At 30.4% G+C, this 18828-nt stretch overlaps 3 protein-coding genes across 3 annotated transcripts; all 3 read left to right on the top strand.

Moving 5' to 3' along the window:
• Positions 1–3177: 3177 nt before the first annotated feature.
• LOC105638270 (sulfite exporter TauE/SafE family protein 3) lies at positions 3178–7738 on the top strand. The gene is made up of 12 exons (XM_089725509.1): positions 3178–3878; positions 4199–4358; positions 4856–5056; positions 5149–5213; positions 5504–5531; positions 5619–5695; positions 5772–5858; positions 5966–6016; positions 6289–6510; positions 6916–7009; positions 7140–7280; positions 7386–7738. Exons 1-12 carry the CDS (start codon positions 3660–3662, stop codon positions 7469–7471), a joined length of 1431 nt encoding a protein of 476 aa, XP_089581635.1. The 5' UTR covers positions 3178–3659; the 3' UTR covers positions 7472–7738.
• A 3000-nt stretch (positions 7739–10738) lies between these two features.
• Positions 10739–15234, top strand: LOC149494042 (sulfite exporter TauE/SafE family protein 3-like). Its single transcript, XM_089725507.1, has 12 exons — positions 10739–11403; positions 11522–11681; positions 12833–13033; positions 13126–13190; positions 13429–13456; positions 13540–13616; positions 13704–13790; positions 13873–13923; positions 14052–14273; positions 14452–14545; positions 14752–14892; positions 14972–15234. The coding sequence occupies exons 1-12, from the start codon at positions 11182–11184 to the stop codon at positions 15055–15057; spliced, it is 1434 nt and encodes a 477-aa protein (XP_089581633.1). The 5' UTR covers positions 10739–11181; the 3' UTR covers positions 15058–15234.
• Positions 15235–15808: 574 nt separating this feature from the next.
• Positions 15809–18736, top strand: LOC149494041 (coiled-coil protein). The gene is made up of 6 exons (XM_089725508.1): positions 15809–16025; positions 16474–16601; positions 16879–16982; positions 17079–17166; positions 17394–17455; positions 18279–18736. The coding sequence occupies exons 1-6, from the start codon at positions 15913–15915 to the stop codon at positions 18429–18431; spliced, it is 648 nt and encodes a 215-aa protein (XP_089581634.1). The 5' UTR covers positions 15809–15912; the 3' UTR covers positions 18432–18736.
• The last annotated feature ends 92 nt before the right edge of the window (positions 18737–18828 follow it).

Genomic DNA, 18828 nt, shown 5'->3' with positions numbered 1-18828 from the left:
AAAGGAAAAAATGAAATAACTGTGCTTATTAATCATATAAATAATATTATTAAAAAAATTAAATTTTGTGCTTTAAATGTCGGTTTAGTTTAACTATTCGTATCAATTGATACTAATAATTGATAGCTAGTAATGCAGATCATTGTTAGCTAATAAATGTTGATATTTGATAAAATTTTGACAGCAGCTATGTTGAAATATAAAATATAAAATGACCATTAAAAATATAACTGTTTTTATAAATTATGATGTATAATATATGTATTTAAAAATATTTATAATAATATTTCATTTTTATTTTAATGTATTGTATACATAAAATATTAATTAAATTTTTAAAAATAATATTCAGTAGAAATTTATTATTCTTAAATAACTACAAATAAAATGCTAAACAAAAAAAATTAAAAAACAATAATTTTATTAGTAATTATTTTTATAAGGTTAATAAAGGTTAAATATAAATCAAGTATAAGTTAATAAAAAAAAATTTTAAACATAATTGATAGGATCAATAGTTGATCGAAATTTTGAGCATTAACTGCTACTACTAGTTGTTTATTGAAAAACTTACCAAATACCGTACAACTGTTGTTGAACCAATTACGTTTTCATATCAAAATATTTTTTTTAAGAAAAAATATTAATTTTATGGTTGCTATAATTGTAATGTTTTTTGCATTATAATATTTGAATCTTTTTCAATATTTAATTTTTCTCTCCTCCATTAAAATATTAAATCAAAATTGAAATATGATCCATGAAAATATTTAAAACAATACATTAAAAAAATATATAGTAAAACTCAAAATCCTTAACAATCCAGCTCATGAAACCAGCAAGTTGCATTAAACTAAAAAATATTTAAAATCTTAGATAAATTATTTTAATAATTAGGTAGGAATAATAGCAGCCACTCCCTTGTTTTTGTGGGACCAATATTATCACTAGATTAGGCATTAATTATTGGTGCAAAATTGCAAACGCACTGCTCTATGTCCAAACATCCATCGTGTTGCTTTTTCTTTTTCTTTTTTTTTTTTTTTTTTTTTTTGTTTTCCACTATTTTATTAAAATTGAACGATCTAATTACGTATCTAGCACTTGCTACATGAGTTTGAATTATATATATATAAATGAGGAATATTTTTTTAAAATCCTTTCATATAATATTATTTTCTTTTGTTAATATTATAAATGTTTAAAAGATACAAAAATTGTCTTTTACCTTATGCTGTGTAAGATACGTATATTTAAGGAATAAGGTTCAACAATATACAATTTGTTTTAAAATATTTTTTTTTTATAATTTATCCTTTTAACTTGCATTAAAAGAAAAAAATGCTTAGTTTTTTTTTTAATTTTTATAGTTTGAATTAAAAAATACTTAAAAAGAAAATAAAAAATATTATTATTATAAAAATTTATGGTATTTGATTTCAAAATAATTTATTTAATTTTAAAAAATTATAGAGTTAGAAAAATATTTGATTATCCTGAGATATTTGATTAGAAAAATATTTAATATTTACTATTTATTTATTTATTTTAATTATATTTGATTTAGATTAAATATTTAATTATTTTTTAATTAGATTTTGATTTATAATTTATTTTATATATAAAAACTGAGCATTTTATATTTTTTCTGTAAGTTCCAGCGATAAATTGTCAAAAAAAAAAAAAAATCGAGCAAACTGTACATTGCCCCCAAAATCGGGGCAAAAATCGAGAATTATTTATATATTTAATCATTTCAACTTCATTTGAATCTTTTATACAAATTCATAAACGCTAATAAGAAAATGTGGACGAGAAAGTCATTATGATATAGTATTATATTTGTGTCGATTGTTTGCTCATAAATGAGGTTTAGTTAGAAGCAGACAACAAATGACATCAAACCCAATTAAAAAAATATTTAGATACTACTATAAAAAATTATCACAATTAAACATTGTGCTGAAATTGATAATTATTGAATATTCAACTTTTTTTTTTTTTTTTTGACTCGTTAAGAGGTCAATAGATAGAAATGATACAATGTAATCGAAATCGATTGAACCTCACGACAATTTACAATCGGAGTTAGTTCCTTCTTGATTTGCTATATTTATAAAAATTTTTATAACGAAGATAATTCAAATTTGATATCTCTTACTCGTTACATCAGTAAAAAAAACCAATGCGTAGAAATCTAAATTTTCAATTTAATTTGAAATTAAAATTTTCGATTTAATTTCAACATAATTTTTTATCAAATTGAGTTTGGTTTGATTTTTTTTGTTATTGATTTGGGTTTGATTCGGAAGCCAAATACATCAAAACGCGATTACAGAAAGTACAAAATTCAATTGAAACGCATTTTTCATGCTTTGGGAATAAAATCTAGAATCAAGGGTCAAAATATCCCTATGTAAATGTGTACATACACACTAATTGGATGTCATTTTCAACAAATGTGTACATATAAAAATAAAAAAGAGGAAAATAAAATACAATATAAAAAGCTGGTGGCTCTCATTAGTAAATATTGACCGCTGGTGGTGGTGGGCAGTCCACTGAATCCAAACTCCTGATTACTCCGTCTGTCTCCATCTTCACCTCTCTCTCTCTCTCTCTCTCTTTTTTATTTTTTTCTGAAGTTATTTTATATAAATATTTATGAAAAATTAAAATATGATATACTTTAAAAATTAAATTAATTATTAATTATAGTAAAATTACACGTATAACTATTTTTATTTTAAAGAATTAATTTATAAAATCTTTATTTCACTAATTTGATTCTTTCGCCCAAAATATAAGAATTAAAATAGAAATGAAATTATAAATTAAAAATTTTATAATAAATTTAAAAAGCAAATAGAACTCTCATGTATTAATTTGGTTATAGTTTAAAAATTAAAATGAAAGAATTAAAATATTAAAGACATAATAATTTAAGGACTTTGTAGTAAGTTTTTAAAATATTTTCATTTGTTAATTTAACTACAATTGAAATATTTTTTTATTAAAAATTTTTATACTTTTTTAAAACTTATTTTTCTCGTTTAATTTTATTGGCAGATTAATGATTGACATAAAAGATAAAATAAACAATAAAAAAAAACTACAGTTTTCATTTATTGGCATCCAAACAAGTGCATTTAAGCGTGCATTATTTGTTTCGAGAGTCATAAATCGTTCACTCTCTCCTCCTATCGCTATATATCTGTATTTTCTTCTCCTTTGGAATATTCAAAAAGTATTCTTTTTCTCTTCTGGTCTGGTTCTCTGCCTCCAAATTACATACCCACAATTTTCCTCTTATCTTTTTCTTTCCCGGAAAATTTTCTGGGTCATTAATTGTTTTTTTATCTAAGGATCCGCATATCTCGGGGTAAACTAAGCTGCTCACCCGCATCAAAATTATTTCTTTTTTCTTTCTTCGCTGTTGTCTGGTTTTTCCTTTGGTTTCTTTCGAGCCAAACACTTTAAAGGAAGCAGCTTTGACGTTAAATGAAGGAGAAATACAAAAAGAGAGAGGACTAAATCCGTGATCTGCCTTTGTAGTTTGAGGTGGTTAATATTTGACCACTTTGAGCTAGGAAACGGTTTTTGCTGAGTAAACAGAAGGAAAACTTTTGGTGGTGGGTGTAAACTAAATTAAGGATCTCATGGCAGAATTTGGAGGGAAATGGAGGGGCTTCAGATCGGTTTTAATGGTGTCATTCAATTTTTTGATAGCTTTCATGCTTGTTTCAGCCGATAGAGGCTTGAAACGTGAAATTTCAAGTGTGCCTATAACAGAAGACGCGAGTCTATCAAGTTATTTTGTCAAAGCTGTAAATTTCTTATGGCAGCCTGATCAATCAGGCTATCAACATGTTTGGCCGGTAAAAATTCTTATTTCTAATACTCCTTTTCTCTTATCAAGTCTTTTTCTTTTTCCCAATCGGGATATTCACTGCTTATATGTTTTTAAGAGCTTCAGGACCCATTTGTTTGTTAAATAGTTGTTTTTAGGTAGTAAAGATGTGATTTATTTTGGATTACGTGTAGTGTTATGTTAATGGAATTTGAAAGTTTTTTTTTTTTTACGTTTTTGGACATGGGTTTGGGTTACATGAAAGTTGCCTTTTGGCCTAAATAATCTTCTTTTGGGTATTTTTTTTTTAATTAATAATTAAGGGCTGATGTGAGGTTTTGTGTACAGGAAATGAAATTTGGTTGGCAAATTGTGTTGGGTACTATTATTGGATTCTTTGGAGCAGCGTTTGGGAGCGTAGGTGGTGTTGGCGGAGGCGGCATTTTTGTTCCTATGCTCAGCCTAATTGTTGGATTTGATCCAAAATCTGCAACAGCCATTTCAAAATGTAAGAAACTTTATTATCTATTTGACAGGAATCCTCTCTTTTCACTATTCAAAACTTAAAAAGGACAAGATGCTAATTTGTTTGATTCTAGATGCAGAAAGGTAAAGGATTTGTTTGATTCCAAATGCATAAAGCTAAAAGAAGGCATTAAACAACTAGTTATTAGACAACAAAGAGTGTGGAGAAAGACTTGTTATAATCACTTTTTAAGATTTCTTTTGAAAAGAATGGAGAAATTTTCAGAATTAGTAAATTCCCTTTTTCAAATGGCCCCAAGATTATATTTTGGAGGTTAAGTGATTGATCTAGTTAAATTTTTGATATGTTCATTAGTAGAAAAAAAAATCATTAAGATGTTCATCACTTTGTAATTTCCAGAGCAAATGCAAATAGTGATACGTGGGCTTCCATTTAGTTTCAGATTGTCACAAAATCGAAATCACAATTGAACCATTCAGATACAATTTAGAAAGTGATGGATTTTATTTTTTGGTCAGGTATGATTATGGGTGCAGCAGCATCAACTGTTTACTACAACCTTAAGCTAAGGCATCCTACAATTGATATGCCCATCATTGACTATGATTTGGCTTTGCTCATCCAACCAATGCTCATGATGGGAATTAGTATAGGTGTTGCTTTCAATGTCATATTTGCAGATTGGATGGTCACAGTACTGCTTATTATTCTCTTCATTGGTAAATGCTTGTTGCTCTTCACTTGTTTGTGCTGGGCATTTTGCTCTGCTAACTTCCTTTGCTCAGCTAACTTGATATGGTTTCCATTGCAGGCACATCAACGAAGGCATTCTTCAAGGGTGTTGAAACATGGAAAAAAGAAACAATAATGAAAAAGGTAATTTTATAAACACACTTTTGGATCAACAGATGAAGTTTTGGTCCCAATGAAGTGCATTTCAAAGATGAAATCATTTCATTGCCTGTATAATTAATACAAATCAAGGTTTTCAGTACTTATTCCCAAGATGATATTTGGCAACAACCTCAAACTGTCAAGATAATTTTATTGAAAGCATAGATTCACATTTTCATGCACATCAAAACAAAGAGAAAGTTAGTTTAGTTAGATTGTCAGAGTTCATCTTATGTGTTTTCTAATTGTATCTTCTTATTCCCTCGTTACAGGAGGCTGCTAAACGTGCAGAGTCAAATGGTAAGATGACTTTCTGTTTCTTTATTTTGTGAAAGACCTTAAAGTTGACTTTCTGCAGTATTCATCGTTTTATTTATCTTGTATCAGGTACTGGAGGGGGGGAAGTTGAATATAAGCCTCTTCCTAGTGGCCCAAACAACGAGAAGAGTCCCAAGGAACCAGAGGTGAGTGTAAGTTGTTTACTTCATCTGAAATCAGTGACAGAGAGTCCTCAAGGCTAATGAAATGTAGTTACTGTAGGTTCCTGTTTTCCAAAATGTTTATTGGAAGGAATTTGGGCTCCTTTGCTTTGTCTGGATTTCATATCTCGTATTGCAGATTGCACAGGTATTTATTTTTATCCGTTGACAAATACTTGCTTTAATGCCATTATTTTTGTGGCATATATTATACAATGTGCTAAGCAATGAGAAATTTTGCATTTCTGGAAACAGAGTCACATGGCTAAATGTTCGACAGAATACTGGGTCGTAAACATGCTACAGGTACCTTCTATTGATAGAGCAGTGTCTATCATTTTTCACCTCTTTTTATTGTCCCATGTTATGTTTGTGTGTTTTATCCTGTCTGTTCATACTGTATGCACATTTTTCTTCTGTGTGTGTGTGTGTGTGTGTGTGAGAGAGAGAGAGAGAGAGAGAGAGAGAGAGAGAACTAGAGGCATCTTCATGACTATGATTTGGTATATGAGAAATATTGCAATAAATTCTGATTTTTTTTAAACTAAAGTTTGGTCTTTTCATATTATCTTCTACAGATTCCAGTTTCTCTTGGTGTCTCGACTTATGAGGCTGTAAGTCTGTACAAGGGCCGGAGAAAAATAGAATCCAAGGGAGATGCAGGCACAAATTTAAAAGCACACCAGCTTGTACTTTATTGTGCCTGTGGTGTATTGGCTGGAGTAGTCGGTGGGCTGCTTGGTCTTGGCGGAGGATTCATAATGGGCCCACTGTTTTTGGAGCTGGGAATCCCCCCTCAGGTGAGCTGGATCTATTCTCTTACAGTGTTTGAAATACATCCTCAAGAAATTCATTTCGTTTGCGTTAAAAAACTTTTCTTGTAAATGAATTTCCTCATGGTATTTATAAAAAAAAAGCTCTTAGATGCTTGTAAAAGTGAATAAATTGGGAATGAACTTGATTGATCAAGTCTTTTTGAAAAAACATTATTAAAATTTGAATTATATTTCCTATACGCTGTGGGGGAAAAGCATTGATTTTCACTGAAAATTATTAATAAAGAACATAGTTTGAATGTGATACCATCATTAAAGCTTAAAACTTATATAGGCTTGTGTTGCTCATTATCGATTTGCACGGCCAAATAAAAGACGAGATGTGACAGCATTACAATGAATTCTAATTGTTTGATACCTGTTATGCAGGTCTCAAGCGCAACTGCCACCTTCGCAATGACTTTCTCCTCATCCATGTCTGTTGTAGAATACTATCTTCTGAAGCGATTTCCAGTTCCCTATGGTAAGTTAAAGCCGAGAAAACCTCAGAAGTTTTTCCTGCTAATAAATAATATCATATTTTCTTGTATCAGGAGATTGGGCATATAGTTTATGACTCCGTGTTAAACTTTTTCGATATTTTTTCTTGGCAGCTGTTTACTTTGTAGCTGTTTCTACTTTTGCTGCGTTAGTAGGGCAGCACATTGTGAGAAAGTTGATCATTATGTTTGGAAGGGCATCCCTTATCATCTTCATTCTTGCTTTCACCATATTTGTTAGTGCAGTTTCACTAGGTAAGCTTTCCTATTATATCGATTTAGGATTTACACTTCTCGACATTCGATGAAACCATTCGAACTCCATGAATTCTCAAAGAGGTGTTTTGCTTGTCTTGACAGGCGGTGTTGGAATATCAAACATGATTGGGAAGATTCATCGTCACGAGTACATGGGATTTGAGAATCTCTGCAAGTATGAAGGGTAGGAAGGAGTTTGCTCATTTTTCTTTCACAATTTTTGTTCTGTTATCATTGTGTTCAAGATTCCCAGGTGCTGTAATTATTTGTTGAAGAAGCCTTGAGCTTTTTACAAGTTGTTGGGGTCAGGGCTTGTTCGCTTTAGCTGTTAAATGCAGCTGGTGATGGCTAGTGGCTGAAAGTTGATATTTAATAGCTGTTTGTATGTGAAATTACTATTTAAGGATACAATTTTTTTATATAATACTAGCGTATCATATAAATTTACTTTAAAACACTAACATGTCATAGTATAATTTTCTTTTTATTTTATAAATTTGTTTATCTTTTAAATCTAATAATAATAGTAATAATAATAATAATAATATGTCATTTTCATGTTTTCTAATAAATGATTCATTCTAAATTGTTATTTTTTTGGAATGGGGTGCTTTTGTCTTTCTCTCGCTTGGTTATTACAAACCATATGCATAGTTCTTGGAGTAACAATTAAATCTGAGTGGTCAATGGTGTTGTGCATCAGAATCAAGACATGTAGGAAGGGATAAAAGTTAAATCCACAAACACTTGCCCGTGTGCAACAAATAATTACAAATTATAATTACTATTTTATCCTTATATTTTGAAATAATTAATTATTTTATATCTAGATTTCTAAAAATAGTTTATTTTATATCGTGTTTCATTTCGTACAACTATTTATTTTTTTATTTTTTATTTACTGTTTGTTAAAAAGTCTTAAAACTAATTATTATATCATCATTGTATTTTTTGTCAAAGGTAGTTATTTTATACTTCTTATTTTAGAAATAGACAATTTTATCCCTAAAAATGTATGCAACAAAATATAAGGATAATGGTTATTGTCTGTAAATTGTTTAAGGGAATAGTTGTATAAAAAAAAAGTAGACAAAAGGATAAAATAGTTGGATGAATCAAATATTAGGAATAAAATCTCCTATTTTTGAAAATTCAAGAATAAAATAATTAATTACAGGAAAAATATAAGAATAAAATCTTCTATTTTTAAAAATACACATAGGAAATATTAAAATAGTAATTATATCTAATTATAAACTGTTATAATATCTTCTAATTTCTGCAGTTATTGTTAAATGTATATTTTGTGAATTTGCATTATAAATATTAATATGTTGCACACCTAAATAATTTCTAATAGGAAAAAAAAGAGATAATTTATGCTCCCTTTATTTCCGTAAAAAAATTAATAGGAAAATAACTTGCTGAAAAATATTTTTTATGAAAAACATTTTCCTTGAATAATATTTTTCAAATGACTTATTTTCCATTGTTTGGTTGTAATATTGAAAATTAGCTAGAAATATTAAAGTTTATCTCATAAGACCATAAAAAATATTAATAATAATAGAAATTTTAAAATTTACTATTAGATATGAGAGGAATAAAAAAATATATATATATTATGAAAGCCACCAATGGCTGGTGTTCAGTGGTGGTGGTCGGTAGTAAATGTTGACTGATGACAGTGGTGGTCGGTGGTAAATGTTGACTGATGACAGTGATTAATAAATTAAAAAAAATATTAATTTATAAGGTTTGTTAATATCCGGAAAATGTTTTACTCTCTTGAAAATGAGAAATTGCTTTCCTTAAAAAATGATTTAATTTTCATTTGACCAATAAAATATTTTTTATTGACTTATTTTTCTAAATGCCCCAAACAACGGAAAATTATGAAAAATATTTTTCTACAAATTATTTTACGGAAACAACTAGAGCCTAAATATAATAAGTCAGAGTTTTTTTTTTTTTTTTTTTTTAACATTATCTAGAGGGCTGATTTATTATATTTTCTCGAATAATTATGCTTTTAAATTTGTAAGGAAGATAACCAGATCGAATTGATTGATTCATGGTTGAATCCGTCAATTTGCAATTGTATATAGACTCGACTGATCAAACGGAATCTTTAATACTTTTAATTATTTTTTATTATATTATAATTATTTTAAATTATAATTATTTAATTAATATATATTATTAATATTTTTATGATCTTAATTCAATCTTGATCCATTACTTAAACTAATGTTTGGGCCAGATTTAATAAAGCTGTCAAAAACCTCAATTATTATACTTGATTGCTTTTTTTCTTGATGTTGTGCTTGTTGGGTGTCTTTGGACTTTGGAGTCAAGTAGTTATCGATGGGCCTTATAACACATTAATTGACAAAATAAGTCACATATCCATGAATTGCATGGATTTTTTCCAATCACATATCATATTTCATTAATAAAAAATTTATTAATAATTTAAATATAACCAATTTATTATATATTTAGGCTGAATTCTTAATTTTAGATCTAAATTAATAATTTATTATGCTGTATGGTAAAAAATTGATATCTAAAATTGATTATTAAATGATTATAAAGTGGTTTACATTATTATTTTTTTAATTTTATCTTTTTATCTAAAAAGTTATATAAATACTTGAATTAACTATAAAAAAAACTTTTTTTCATTCAGATAAAATTATTAGGAAGAGGCGTTAGGTAGTATTTTATTTTGAGCACAAAACGAAAAAAAATAGGAAAAGAGGAATATATATATATGTCCCTTTTGTAATTTATTCGAGAAAGTGAAAAACAAAAAGTTGATGTATTTAGTAATTTTCTTAGTTCCTTTCAAATGGGAACTGAACGAGAATGTTAGCTTATGCTTATGGTCGTTTTATAATCCTAGGTGACTTAAATAGTTTATTTGCCTATTAGTTGAGGTTGGACAAACAAGCTTTATTTTATTATTATCATCTCAATCAAAATCAAAATAATCAATAAAACATTTATCTTAGATGAAAAAAAAAATAATTTAATCAAATTAAAAAATATTTTATTATGATAATTTAATTGTTTTCTATAAAAGTCAGTGAAATAAATGAATATTATTATGTTATATTGTGTATTAAAAAAAATAAAAGTTTATCAATGAACCGAAGAATGTAAAATTAGTGATTTTACTCATGAATTAAGTAAATTCTCGCACTTTAAAAAAATTTTATCTCGACGGAATCTACGACACCACTTATAAATTAAATTAAAATGATGATATTTTTAATTATATATAGAAAAAAAAGAATAAAATCAAAAAATTTGGTCCATAAGCATATCTATGGATCCGATCTTAGCTAATTTTCCTTTAGTGCAGTAAGGTTGTGGCAGGATATAGTCCTAGCATAATAAGATATTATTTTCATTTATTGACGTCCAAACAAGAGCATTTAAAACATGCATTATTAGTTCATCCACTACCTTTCCTTTTCGTTATATATCTGTGTTTCTTCTCCTCTGGTTCTGCTTCGTCGCATACCCTCGTTTTCCCTTTACTTACCCAGAAAAATGTTCTGGGTCATTAATCGTTTTTGTCTAACGATCAGCATACGATATGGGGGGAACTAAGCTACCACACGCATTAAAATTATTTATTTTTCTTCCTTCTCTGTTATCTGGTTTTTCCCTTTTGTTTCTTGCAAGCCAAACACATTAAAGGAAACATCTTTCTTGTTACATGAAGGAGAAAATACAAATCCCTGATCTAGTTTTATAGTTTGATCAAGTTAATGTTTGAGCTAATCTAAGTGCTTTAGTAGATAGTTTTTGGTGAGCAAACAGAAATAAAAGTTTTTTTCACTACAGAGAAAAGAGAGTGGTGGGAATAAGCTAAATTGAGGAACTGATGGCAGAATTTGGAGGGAAATGGAGGGGCTTGAGATCGGTTTTAATGGTGTCATTCAATATTTTGGTAGCTTTCATGCTTGTTTCAGCCGACAGAGGCTTGAAACGTGAAATTTCAGGTGTGCAAGTAACACAAGAGGAGGCAAGTCTATCAAGTTACTTGGTGAAAGCTGTAGATTTCTTATGGCAACCTGATCAAACAAGTTATAAACATGTTTGGCCGGTAAAAATTCTGATTTCAAATACCCTTTTTGTCATATAAACTAGCTATTCGTATGTTTTAAGAGCTTCAAGACCCATTTCCATTTTTTCTTTTGTTACATATTGTATTTTATGTACAGGACATGAAATTTGGTTGGCAAATTGTGTTGGGTACTATTATTGGATTCTTTGGAGCAGCTTTTGGGAGTGTAGGTGGTGTTGGAGGAGGTGGCATTTTTATTCCTATGCTCACCCTAATTGTTGGATTTGATCCAAAATCTGCAACAGCCATCTCAAAATGTAAGAAACTTTATTATCTATTTTTATTTTTTATTACAGATGTCTGATAATCTTTTATCTAACCTTAAATGAATACCCTTCATAGCTAACAAACGGAAAAAAAAAAAGTTAGACAGAACGCTAATTTATTTTATTCTAAATGCAACAGAAAGGTAAAGGATTTGTTTGATTTCAAATAGAAAAAGCCAAAAGAAGACATTAAATAATTAGAACAATAAAAATTGTGAAAAAAAAAAGATTTATTTCGATTTTCATTATGTTCCATAAACGTTTTTCACATTAAACTTATTCACTGAACTCTTACATGTCTTACTATCTTACATGTCTTACCACCTAAATCGCGCCGCTACTTGCGAATGTAAATTTAATATTCTTTTTTAATGGCCACAGTGTTACATTTCGGAGTATAAATAATCTGTCATCCATATAAAAAAAATTTTAATATGCTCATCGACTTTGTAATTTTGTGATGAAATGCAAATAGTGACACGTGGGACTTCAATTTATTGGGTTTCAATTGTCACAAAATAGAAATCAAAATTGAACCCTTCAAAAACAATGGAGAAGATAAATATACGGAGAAATAAAGATTAAAGGGTCAATTAAGGTTGATCGATATTTAATTATATATGTTTAATATACATTAATTTAAATTTAATAATAATAATTATTATTTCTCTTCTATTAATATTGAAGTGATTTTCTATAAATGTCATGTATGATTTTTTCACCTATAGAAAAAAAAGGTGAAGATATTGAATAAATTTATTTTGATAAAATAAAATCCTATAATAAAAAAAGAAAATTTATTAAATAAATTATAATTAATAGCAATGTAATGTTGGATAGGGAGTTTTATTAATAATTGAGGGAAAATATAACCATTATAAAATATTGAAATAAATAATTTGTTTGAACGATTCAATACAACATCTTGTATTGGTGGTTAACATCTGGATAGTATACTTTTGATTCATGCCTTAAAAAGCATTTTTACTGGTTTATGGTCAAACCTGGCCGGTTCAGTTGGTCAATCAGCGGGTTTAACTATTTCCAGGTGTGTGATATATTTGAACCGAAAAACTAATTGGTTCGTCGGGCTCGAGCTTGAAAACAATGGTAGAAAATGATATTTATTTTTTTCTTTTCAGGTATGATTATGGGTGCAGCAGTATCAACTGTTTACTACAACCTTAAGCTAAGGCATCCTATTATTGACATGCCCATCATTGATTATGATTTGGTTTTGCTCATCCAACCAATGCTCATGATGGGAATTAGTATAGGTGTTGCTTTCAATGTCATATTTGCAGATTGGATGGTCACAATACTGCTTATTATTCTGTTCATCGGTAAAATGCTAGTTGAACTTCACTTGTTTTTGCTGGGCATTTTGCTCTTGTAACTTCCTTTGCTCAGCTAATTCACCTGGTTCTAATTGCAGGCATATCAATAAAGGCATTCTTCAAGGGTGTTGAAACATGGAAAAAAGAAACAATAATGAAAAATGTAATTTTATCAACATAAGTTTTGAAATTAACACATAAAATTTGGTCCTGAAGAAATCATTTAACTGGGCTGATGATATTTGGCAACGACCTGAAAGTTAAAATTTCATTGCAAGGAGAGGTTCACATTCTCATGCACATGCACATTGAAACAAGGAGAGTCAGTTTCGTTAGTTAGATTGTCAGAGTTCATATTATGTGTGTTCTAATATTTGCGTCTTCTTATTACCTTGTTACAGGAGGCTGCTAAGCGTTTAGAGTCAAATGGTGAGTTCAAACTATCCGTTATTTTATGCTATGAAAGACCAAAAACTTGATTTTCTGTTTCTACTTTTTCTCTGCTTTATCAGGTAGTGGAGGGGGAGAAGTAGAATACAAGCCCCTTCCCAGTGGCCCAAACGATGAGAAGAATACCAAGTTACAAGAGGTGAGTTTAAGTTGTTTAATTCCATCATCTGAAATCAGATCCTGAGAGTTGTCAAGGCTCCAGGCTAATGAAGTGTAGTTACTGCAGGTTCCTGTTTTCCAAAATGTTTATTGGAAGGAATTTGGGCTTCTTTGCTTCGTCTGGGTTGCATATCTCATATTGCAGATTGTAAAGGTTTATATTTTAATCCTTGGCAAACTACTTGCTTTAGTGCTATTTATTATACCAATGAGAAACTTTGCATTTCTGGGAACAGAGTCACATGGCTACTTGTTCCATGGAATACTGGGTTGTCAACTTGCTACAGGTACCTTCTATTGATGAGCAGTGTCTATCATTTTTCACCTCTTTTTGTCGTCATTGTTTGTGCGAGAGAACTAGGAGAAACATTGCAATAAATTCTGATTTTTCGACTTCTCGTATTATATTCTACAGGTTCCAGTTTCTTTTGGTGTCTCGACTTATGAGGCTGTGAGTCTCTACAAGGGTCGGAGAAAATTAGGCTCCAAGGGAGATGCAGCCACAAATTTAAAAGCACTCCAGCTTGTGCTTTATTGTTCCTGTGGTGTGTTGGCTGGAATAGTTGGTGGGCTGCTTGGACTTGGCGGAGGATTCATAATGGGTCCGCTGTTTTTGGAGCTGGGAATCCCTCCTGAGGTGAGCTGGTCAGGCTTTGGGTCTATTCTCTTAATAAGTCCATATGAAATTCATTTCATTTGCCAAATTTTATTAAAAAAAATTGATTTGGAACTATAGAATTCATTCTAAACAGGTAGTTTTACAAGTTTCTACTTAGAAATCATCAGTTTCTAATAGTTTGCTGCCTGTTATGCAGGTCACAAGTGCAACTGCCACCCTCGGAATGACTTTCTCCTCATCCATGTCTGTTGTAGAATACTACCTTCTAAACCGGTTTCCAGTTCCCTATGGTAAGTTAAAAGCAGCCACACTAAGTTTTTCCAATAAATAAATAAAATCTTATAAATAGAGCAAATCCTCCTGAAGCAGTTTATCTCTCATTGAGTCAATCCGGTGCAAGCATGATTCAATTTTAACCAAGTGGGATAAGGATAATACTAAAGAAAATCTTATAATCTTGCTCAGGAATTTATGACTTGTAATATTTTGTTGGCAGCTGTTTACTTCATAGCTGTGGCTACTGTTGCTGCCTTGGTAGGGCAGCACATTATGAGCAAGTTGATCGCTATCTTTGGAAGAGCATCCCTCATCATCTTCATTCTCGCTTTCACCATATTTGTCAGTGCAATTTCACTAGGTAAGCTTCCTGTTTGTTATGTCGATTTAGAATTTACACTTCTTGAACTCTCAAAGAGGTCTTTTGCTTGTCATGATAGGCGGTGTTGGAATATCAAACATGATTGGGAAGATTCATCGTCACGAATATATGGGATTTGAGAACCTCTGCAAGTATGAAGGGTAGAGATAGGGATTTTGGTGTATGGATGTAGACAAATATTTCCCTTAATATAACTATGTATTTATAATTTAGTAGTCACTGCCCTTCTAAGGACAGGTTCAAACCTTAACCTCGTTCAGAAATTTGTAAAAATAATAATTTTACCCAAATTAAATGCTTTTGTATATAAATATTAAAAAAGGGCCCATAAAATAGCGGATTATGCAGCTAACCAAATGTGAGGATAGAGAGTTTATTGGATTTGAGTCCTCTGATTATAAAAGTTTTCATCAATTGGTCTGTCGAGGAAAAATTATTTCATGTTGTATAACTTATTGTATTATTTCGACTTATTGGATTTCCTTATAAATTAAAAATAGTGAATTATGCACTTATATTTAGGTAATTCATAACGGATACCTTTTTGTACATAATATTTTATGTGATTAAATATTCATAATTTATTAAAATAGAAAATATTAATTTCTAAAAAAAAAAAAAAAGAAATATGATTGCAAATTCACATATAATATTTGAATGACATTTATTAGAAATTAATTGACCCAACAACTTCATACATTGAGTTTGAGCCCATCCCAAACACATAGTCAGGCCCAAATGGTTTTAGGCAAGTGCGGATAGTTCTGTCGGTTCAAACCTAACGCATTGTCGTTTGATAGAAAACGGTAGCTTGACCAAAACAGCGTTCGGATTACGCGCAGTCAATGAGCCGGATTCCGCTTATTCAATTGTCAAAAATAAAAAGGAAAATGAAAAAGAAAACCCTAACGAAGTAGAAAGCACAGAGATTGTGAATTGCATTATTTAGAGGGAGAGAGAGAGAGAGAGAGAGAGATAGAGGAGGGGGAGAAGAAGAAAATGGTGTTCTATTTCAAAGCCCGTCCAGAGGTAGGAGACTACACGATTTTCATGGGTCTCGACAAGTACGAGAACGAGGAGCTCATCAAATATGGTTTCCCCGAAGACATTTGGTACTTCTTTTAAACATAATTTATAATTTAAAAAATTTACATTTCAATTTACGATCTTTTTCAATTATGCTTGTATTTGTATTTTCTAGTTTCAGGATTTATTGATTTTTTTTTTCTTTTGAGGTAATTATTATGTTAGAAGATGTATTATTTCTTGATTGAATTATCAATTTTGATGGTGTAATTCAATAAGAGGAGATGCTCATGCGATTGCCCTTTTGTTTTTGAGTTCAGGTCCTAATATTCCGTCGTTTAAAAAGTTATAATATAATGACAGAAGGTTTAGAGGGATATGATTCAAGGGAACTTAGTAACTTTATCTAACCTTTCATTTCAAAGCATCCCATATAATTGAAAAGGGTTGTTGTCGATGGGTCTAATAATTTACCCCTTGTTCTGCTAGCTAAAAGAGTAAGGACGTTTTCTTTATGGTTTTTGTTTGTTGCAGGTTCCATGTGGACAAGATGTCTTCTGCTCATGTTTATCTAAGACTGCATAAAGGCCAGACAATTGATGATATAAGTGAAGGCTTATTAGAGGATTGTGCTCAGCTTGTCAAAGCAAATTCAATTCAAGGCAAAATTTCTAAACTGTTCTTCTTGTTTTAATATGATTTAGTTAGTTGATCTTTTATTATTGTATAGTCTAACAAAACCTCAGCGAGTTGCTTCTAATTGGGTATGGATTTTTCTGCTTTATCAATTATTAAGATGAACTTGCAATTGTTGTAGCAAATTGACTCGTCTTACAAACGTCTATTTGATAGACTGTACTGCCTGTTCCATAAGAACATATTTTCCTTTTCCTCTTAAATAATTTAGTTGTTTGAAGTTATTTTTCTTTAGCATTGCAGGTAACAAGGTGAATAATATTGATGTTGTTTATACTCCCTGGTCCAATTTAAAGAAAACTGCTTCTATGGATGTTGGACAAGTTGGCTTCCACAATCCAAAAATGGTGAGCCATTTTATACATTATTTTCAAATGTTCTCCACAATAGTATTGCGCATATGTGAATTGTATATGTTTCTCTTACTTTGGTGCTTTTTTTAGGTTCGAATCGTGAGGGTGGAGAAGCGGATTAATGAGATAGTTAATAGATTAAACAGAACAAAAGTTGAAAGAAAGCCTGACTTGAAAGGTGAATCCATAATCTCAGTCTGCTTTATATAACTTATGGGCCTAAAAGTAAAGCTGGAAATATAAATATTTGTTTTTCTCTTCTTTAGAGAGCGAAGAATTTAATTGAACAATGGTTAAAATTTCTACTAGTATTGTTTTTATGTCCTATTTATCGAATCTGCTTTGCATATTCTAAGTCTCTCTTGATGATGCTAATGTGTGGCTATTTACCTTGTATCATTTCAGCTGAGAAAGAAGCAGTCAGTGCGGCAGAAAGAGCAGAGAGAAAGCTTCAACTGAGAGTTAAAGTGAGTCTCAATATTAGTAGATTTTATTTCTTATATTATTTGGTTACTTGGATATGGTCAAGATAGAGATTTTAACTTATGGCATGACAGAAATGTCAAAATTTATTTTAGCATAGGATGCTACAATGCCATTTAATTGGTTTCAGGCACGTGAATGCTTAATGTGAATTTTACCTGATAAAAGAGACTGATTTAGAACCTCATCTTGCTGTTAAACTTATATTAGTGTGAATTCAAATTTTGTGGAGTGGTCTCTTGACCATATTATGACAAGGCTATTGCAGAAAAATGAATGGAGATGAACTTTATGAATTATGTGATTTCATTGGTGCATTTTTTTTTGTCTTTATTAAGCTGTGTCCGTTTGTCGTGTAGTGGAACTAGTTGGAAAATTGATGTTTAGATGTTGTTTGGTCTATCTTTTAGGTTTTTTGTCTTGCATGAAATTGAAACATCAAATTTCATTTTCCCATTCATGAAATGTTTGGACTTCTTGGTTGATACGGTTCCACTATACCTGAACAACTTCCAGTACTTTGTTTTGAGTTTGTGCTCTTATGCTCTGGTCTGGCCAAAGGTCCCTACCTTCACAATTTAAGGTAGCATTTCTTTGAGACGTAATGTTCCTTTCATTTGTTAGCATTTTTACTTAATTGACTCTAATTGTTCAAGAGACATTTGTTGTCAAAGGAGAATCTAACTCTGATTGCTCTGCCACAGGAACATTGAAGATGTAGGGTTTTTAGTGCTTCTTTAATCAATTTCTCTTCATTTTGTTGATTGCACGTGACTGGCAGTAAAAGTCTCAAATTTCTTTTTGCAGAAACGACGAGAGGAAATAGAAAGGCTTGAAAAGGAGAAGCAGGCAGAGATAAGGAGCTACAAAGGTTTGATGGTGTCTGAGAAGATGACATCTAACAAGCAGATTGCATCTGAAAACAAGTCATTGCAGGAACTTGAGGAGGACTTTATGTAAGGACAATAGTATTTCAACTGTTGTGCCAAATTTGCTTCTCTTTGAAGAAGTGGGCTTGTCATTCAGTTCGTAGCTCTACAAGAGGTTGTTTCCCCTCGTGCAAATAAATCACCTCAGTTTCATGCCTGAAGTTCTATGAAATTGGTAAGAAAGTTTAGAAAGAAAATGTCTTATGCCAGTTAAGGCAGAGAGTTGGGTTGTGGTTTGGGGTTAACTTTCTTTATAGTGATCATATGTAATTCAACAATGAAGATAAAACGTGATTGAGACTTAATTGATGTTTAATGTGTGAAAATTCTGTTTAATGTGTGCAAGTTCATGCCATGGACCATGTGTTGTGAGCAACTATGGGTTTCTAATCAAGAACCGAACCCAACTGACACAATTCGGTTGGATC

The sequence above is a fragment of the Jatropha curcas genome, chromosome 8, assembly GCF_041381405.1.
Source record: "Jatropha curcas cultivar XTBG-Jc1 chromosome 8, XTBG_Jcur_1.0, whole genome shotgun sequence".
Taxonomy (NCBI): Eukaryota; Viridiplantae; Streptophyta; class Magnoliopsida; order Malpighiales; family Euphorbiaceae; genus Jatropha; species Jatropha curcas.
Note: the sequence above shows the minus strand (reverse complement) of the source record. Positions and strands in the feature narration are given on the sequence as shown.

What these genes read in the sequence shown, in the direction of transcription:
- LOC149494042 (XM_089725507.1), top strand. Translation starts at nt 11,182, where the DNA reads ATGGCAGAATTTGGAGGGAAATGGAGGGGCTTGAGATCGGTTTTAATG. An exon ending in AGAATACCAAGTTACAAGAG is followed by an intron (nt 13,617 to 13,703) that starts GTGAGTTTAAGT and finishes TAGTTACTGCAG; the next exon opens with GTTCCTGTTTTCCAAAATGT. An exon ending in TGTCAGTGCAATTTCACTAG is followed by an intron (nt 14,893 to 14,971) that starts GTAAGCTTCCTG and finishes TTGTCATGATAG; the next exon opens with GCGGTGTTGGAATATCAAAC.
- LOC149494041 (XM_089725508.1), top strand. Translation starts at nt 15,913, where the DNA reads ATGGTGTTCTATTTCAAAGCCCGTCCAGAGGTAGGAGACTACACGATT. An exon ending in CAAAGCAAATTCAATTCAAG is followed by an intron (nt 16,602 to 16,878) that starts GCAAAATTTCTA and finishes TTAGCATTGCAG; the next exon opens with GTAACAAGGTGAATAATATT. An exon ending in AAGAAAGCCTGACTTGAAAG is followed by an intron (nt 17,167 to 17,393) that starts GTGAATCCATAA and finishes GTATCATTTCAG; the next exon opens with CTGAGAAAGAAGCAGTCAGT.
- LOC105638270 (XM_089725509.1), top strand. Translation starts at nt 3,660, where the DNA reads ATGGCAGAATTTGGAGGGAAATGGAGGGGCTTCAGATCGGTTTTAATG. An exon ending in GCTATCAACATGTTTGGCCG is followed by an intron (nt 3,879 to 4,198) that starts GTAAAAATTCTT and finishes TTTTGTGTACAG; the next exon opens with GAAATGAAATTTGGTTGGCA. An exon ending in GGGTCGTAAACATGCTACAG is followed by an intron (nt 6,017 to 6,288) that starts GTACCTTCTATT and finishes TATCTTCTACAG; the next exon opens with ATTCCAGTTTCTCTTGGTGT.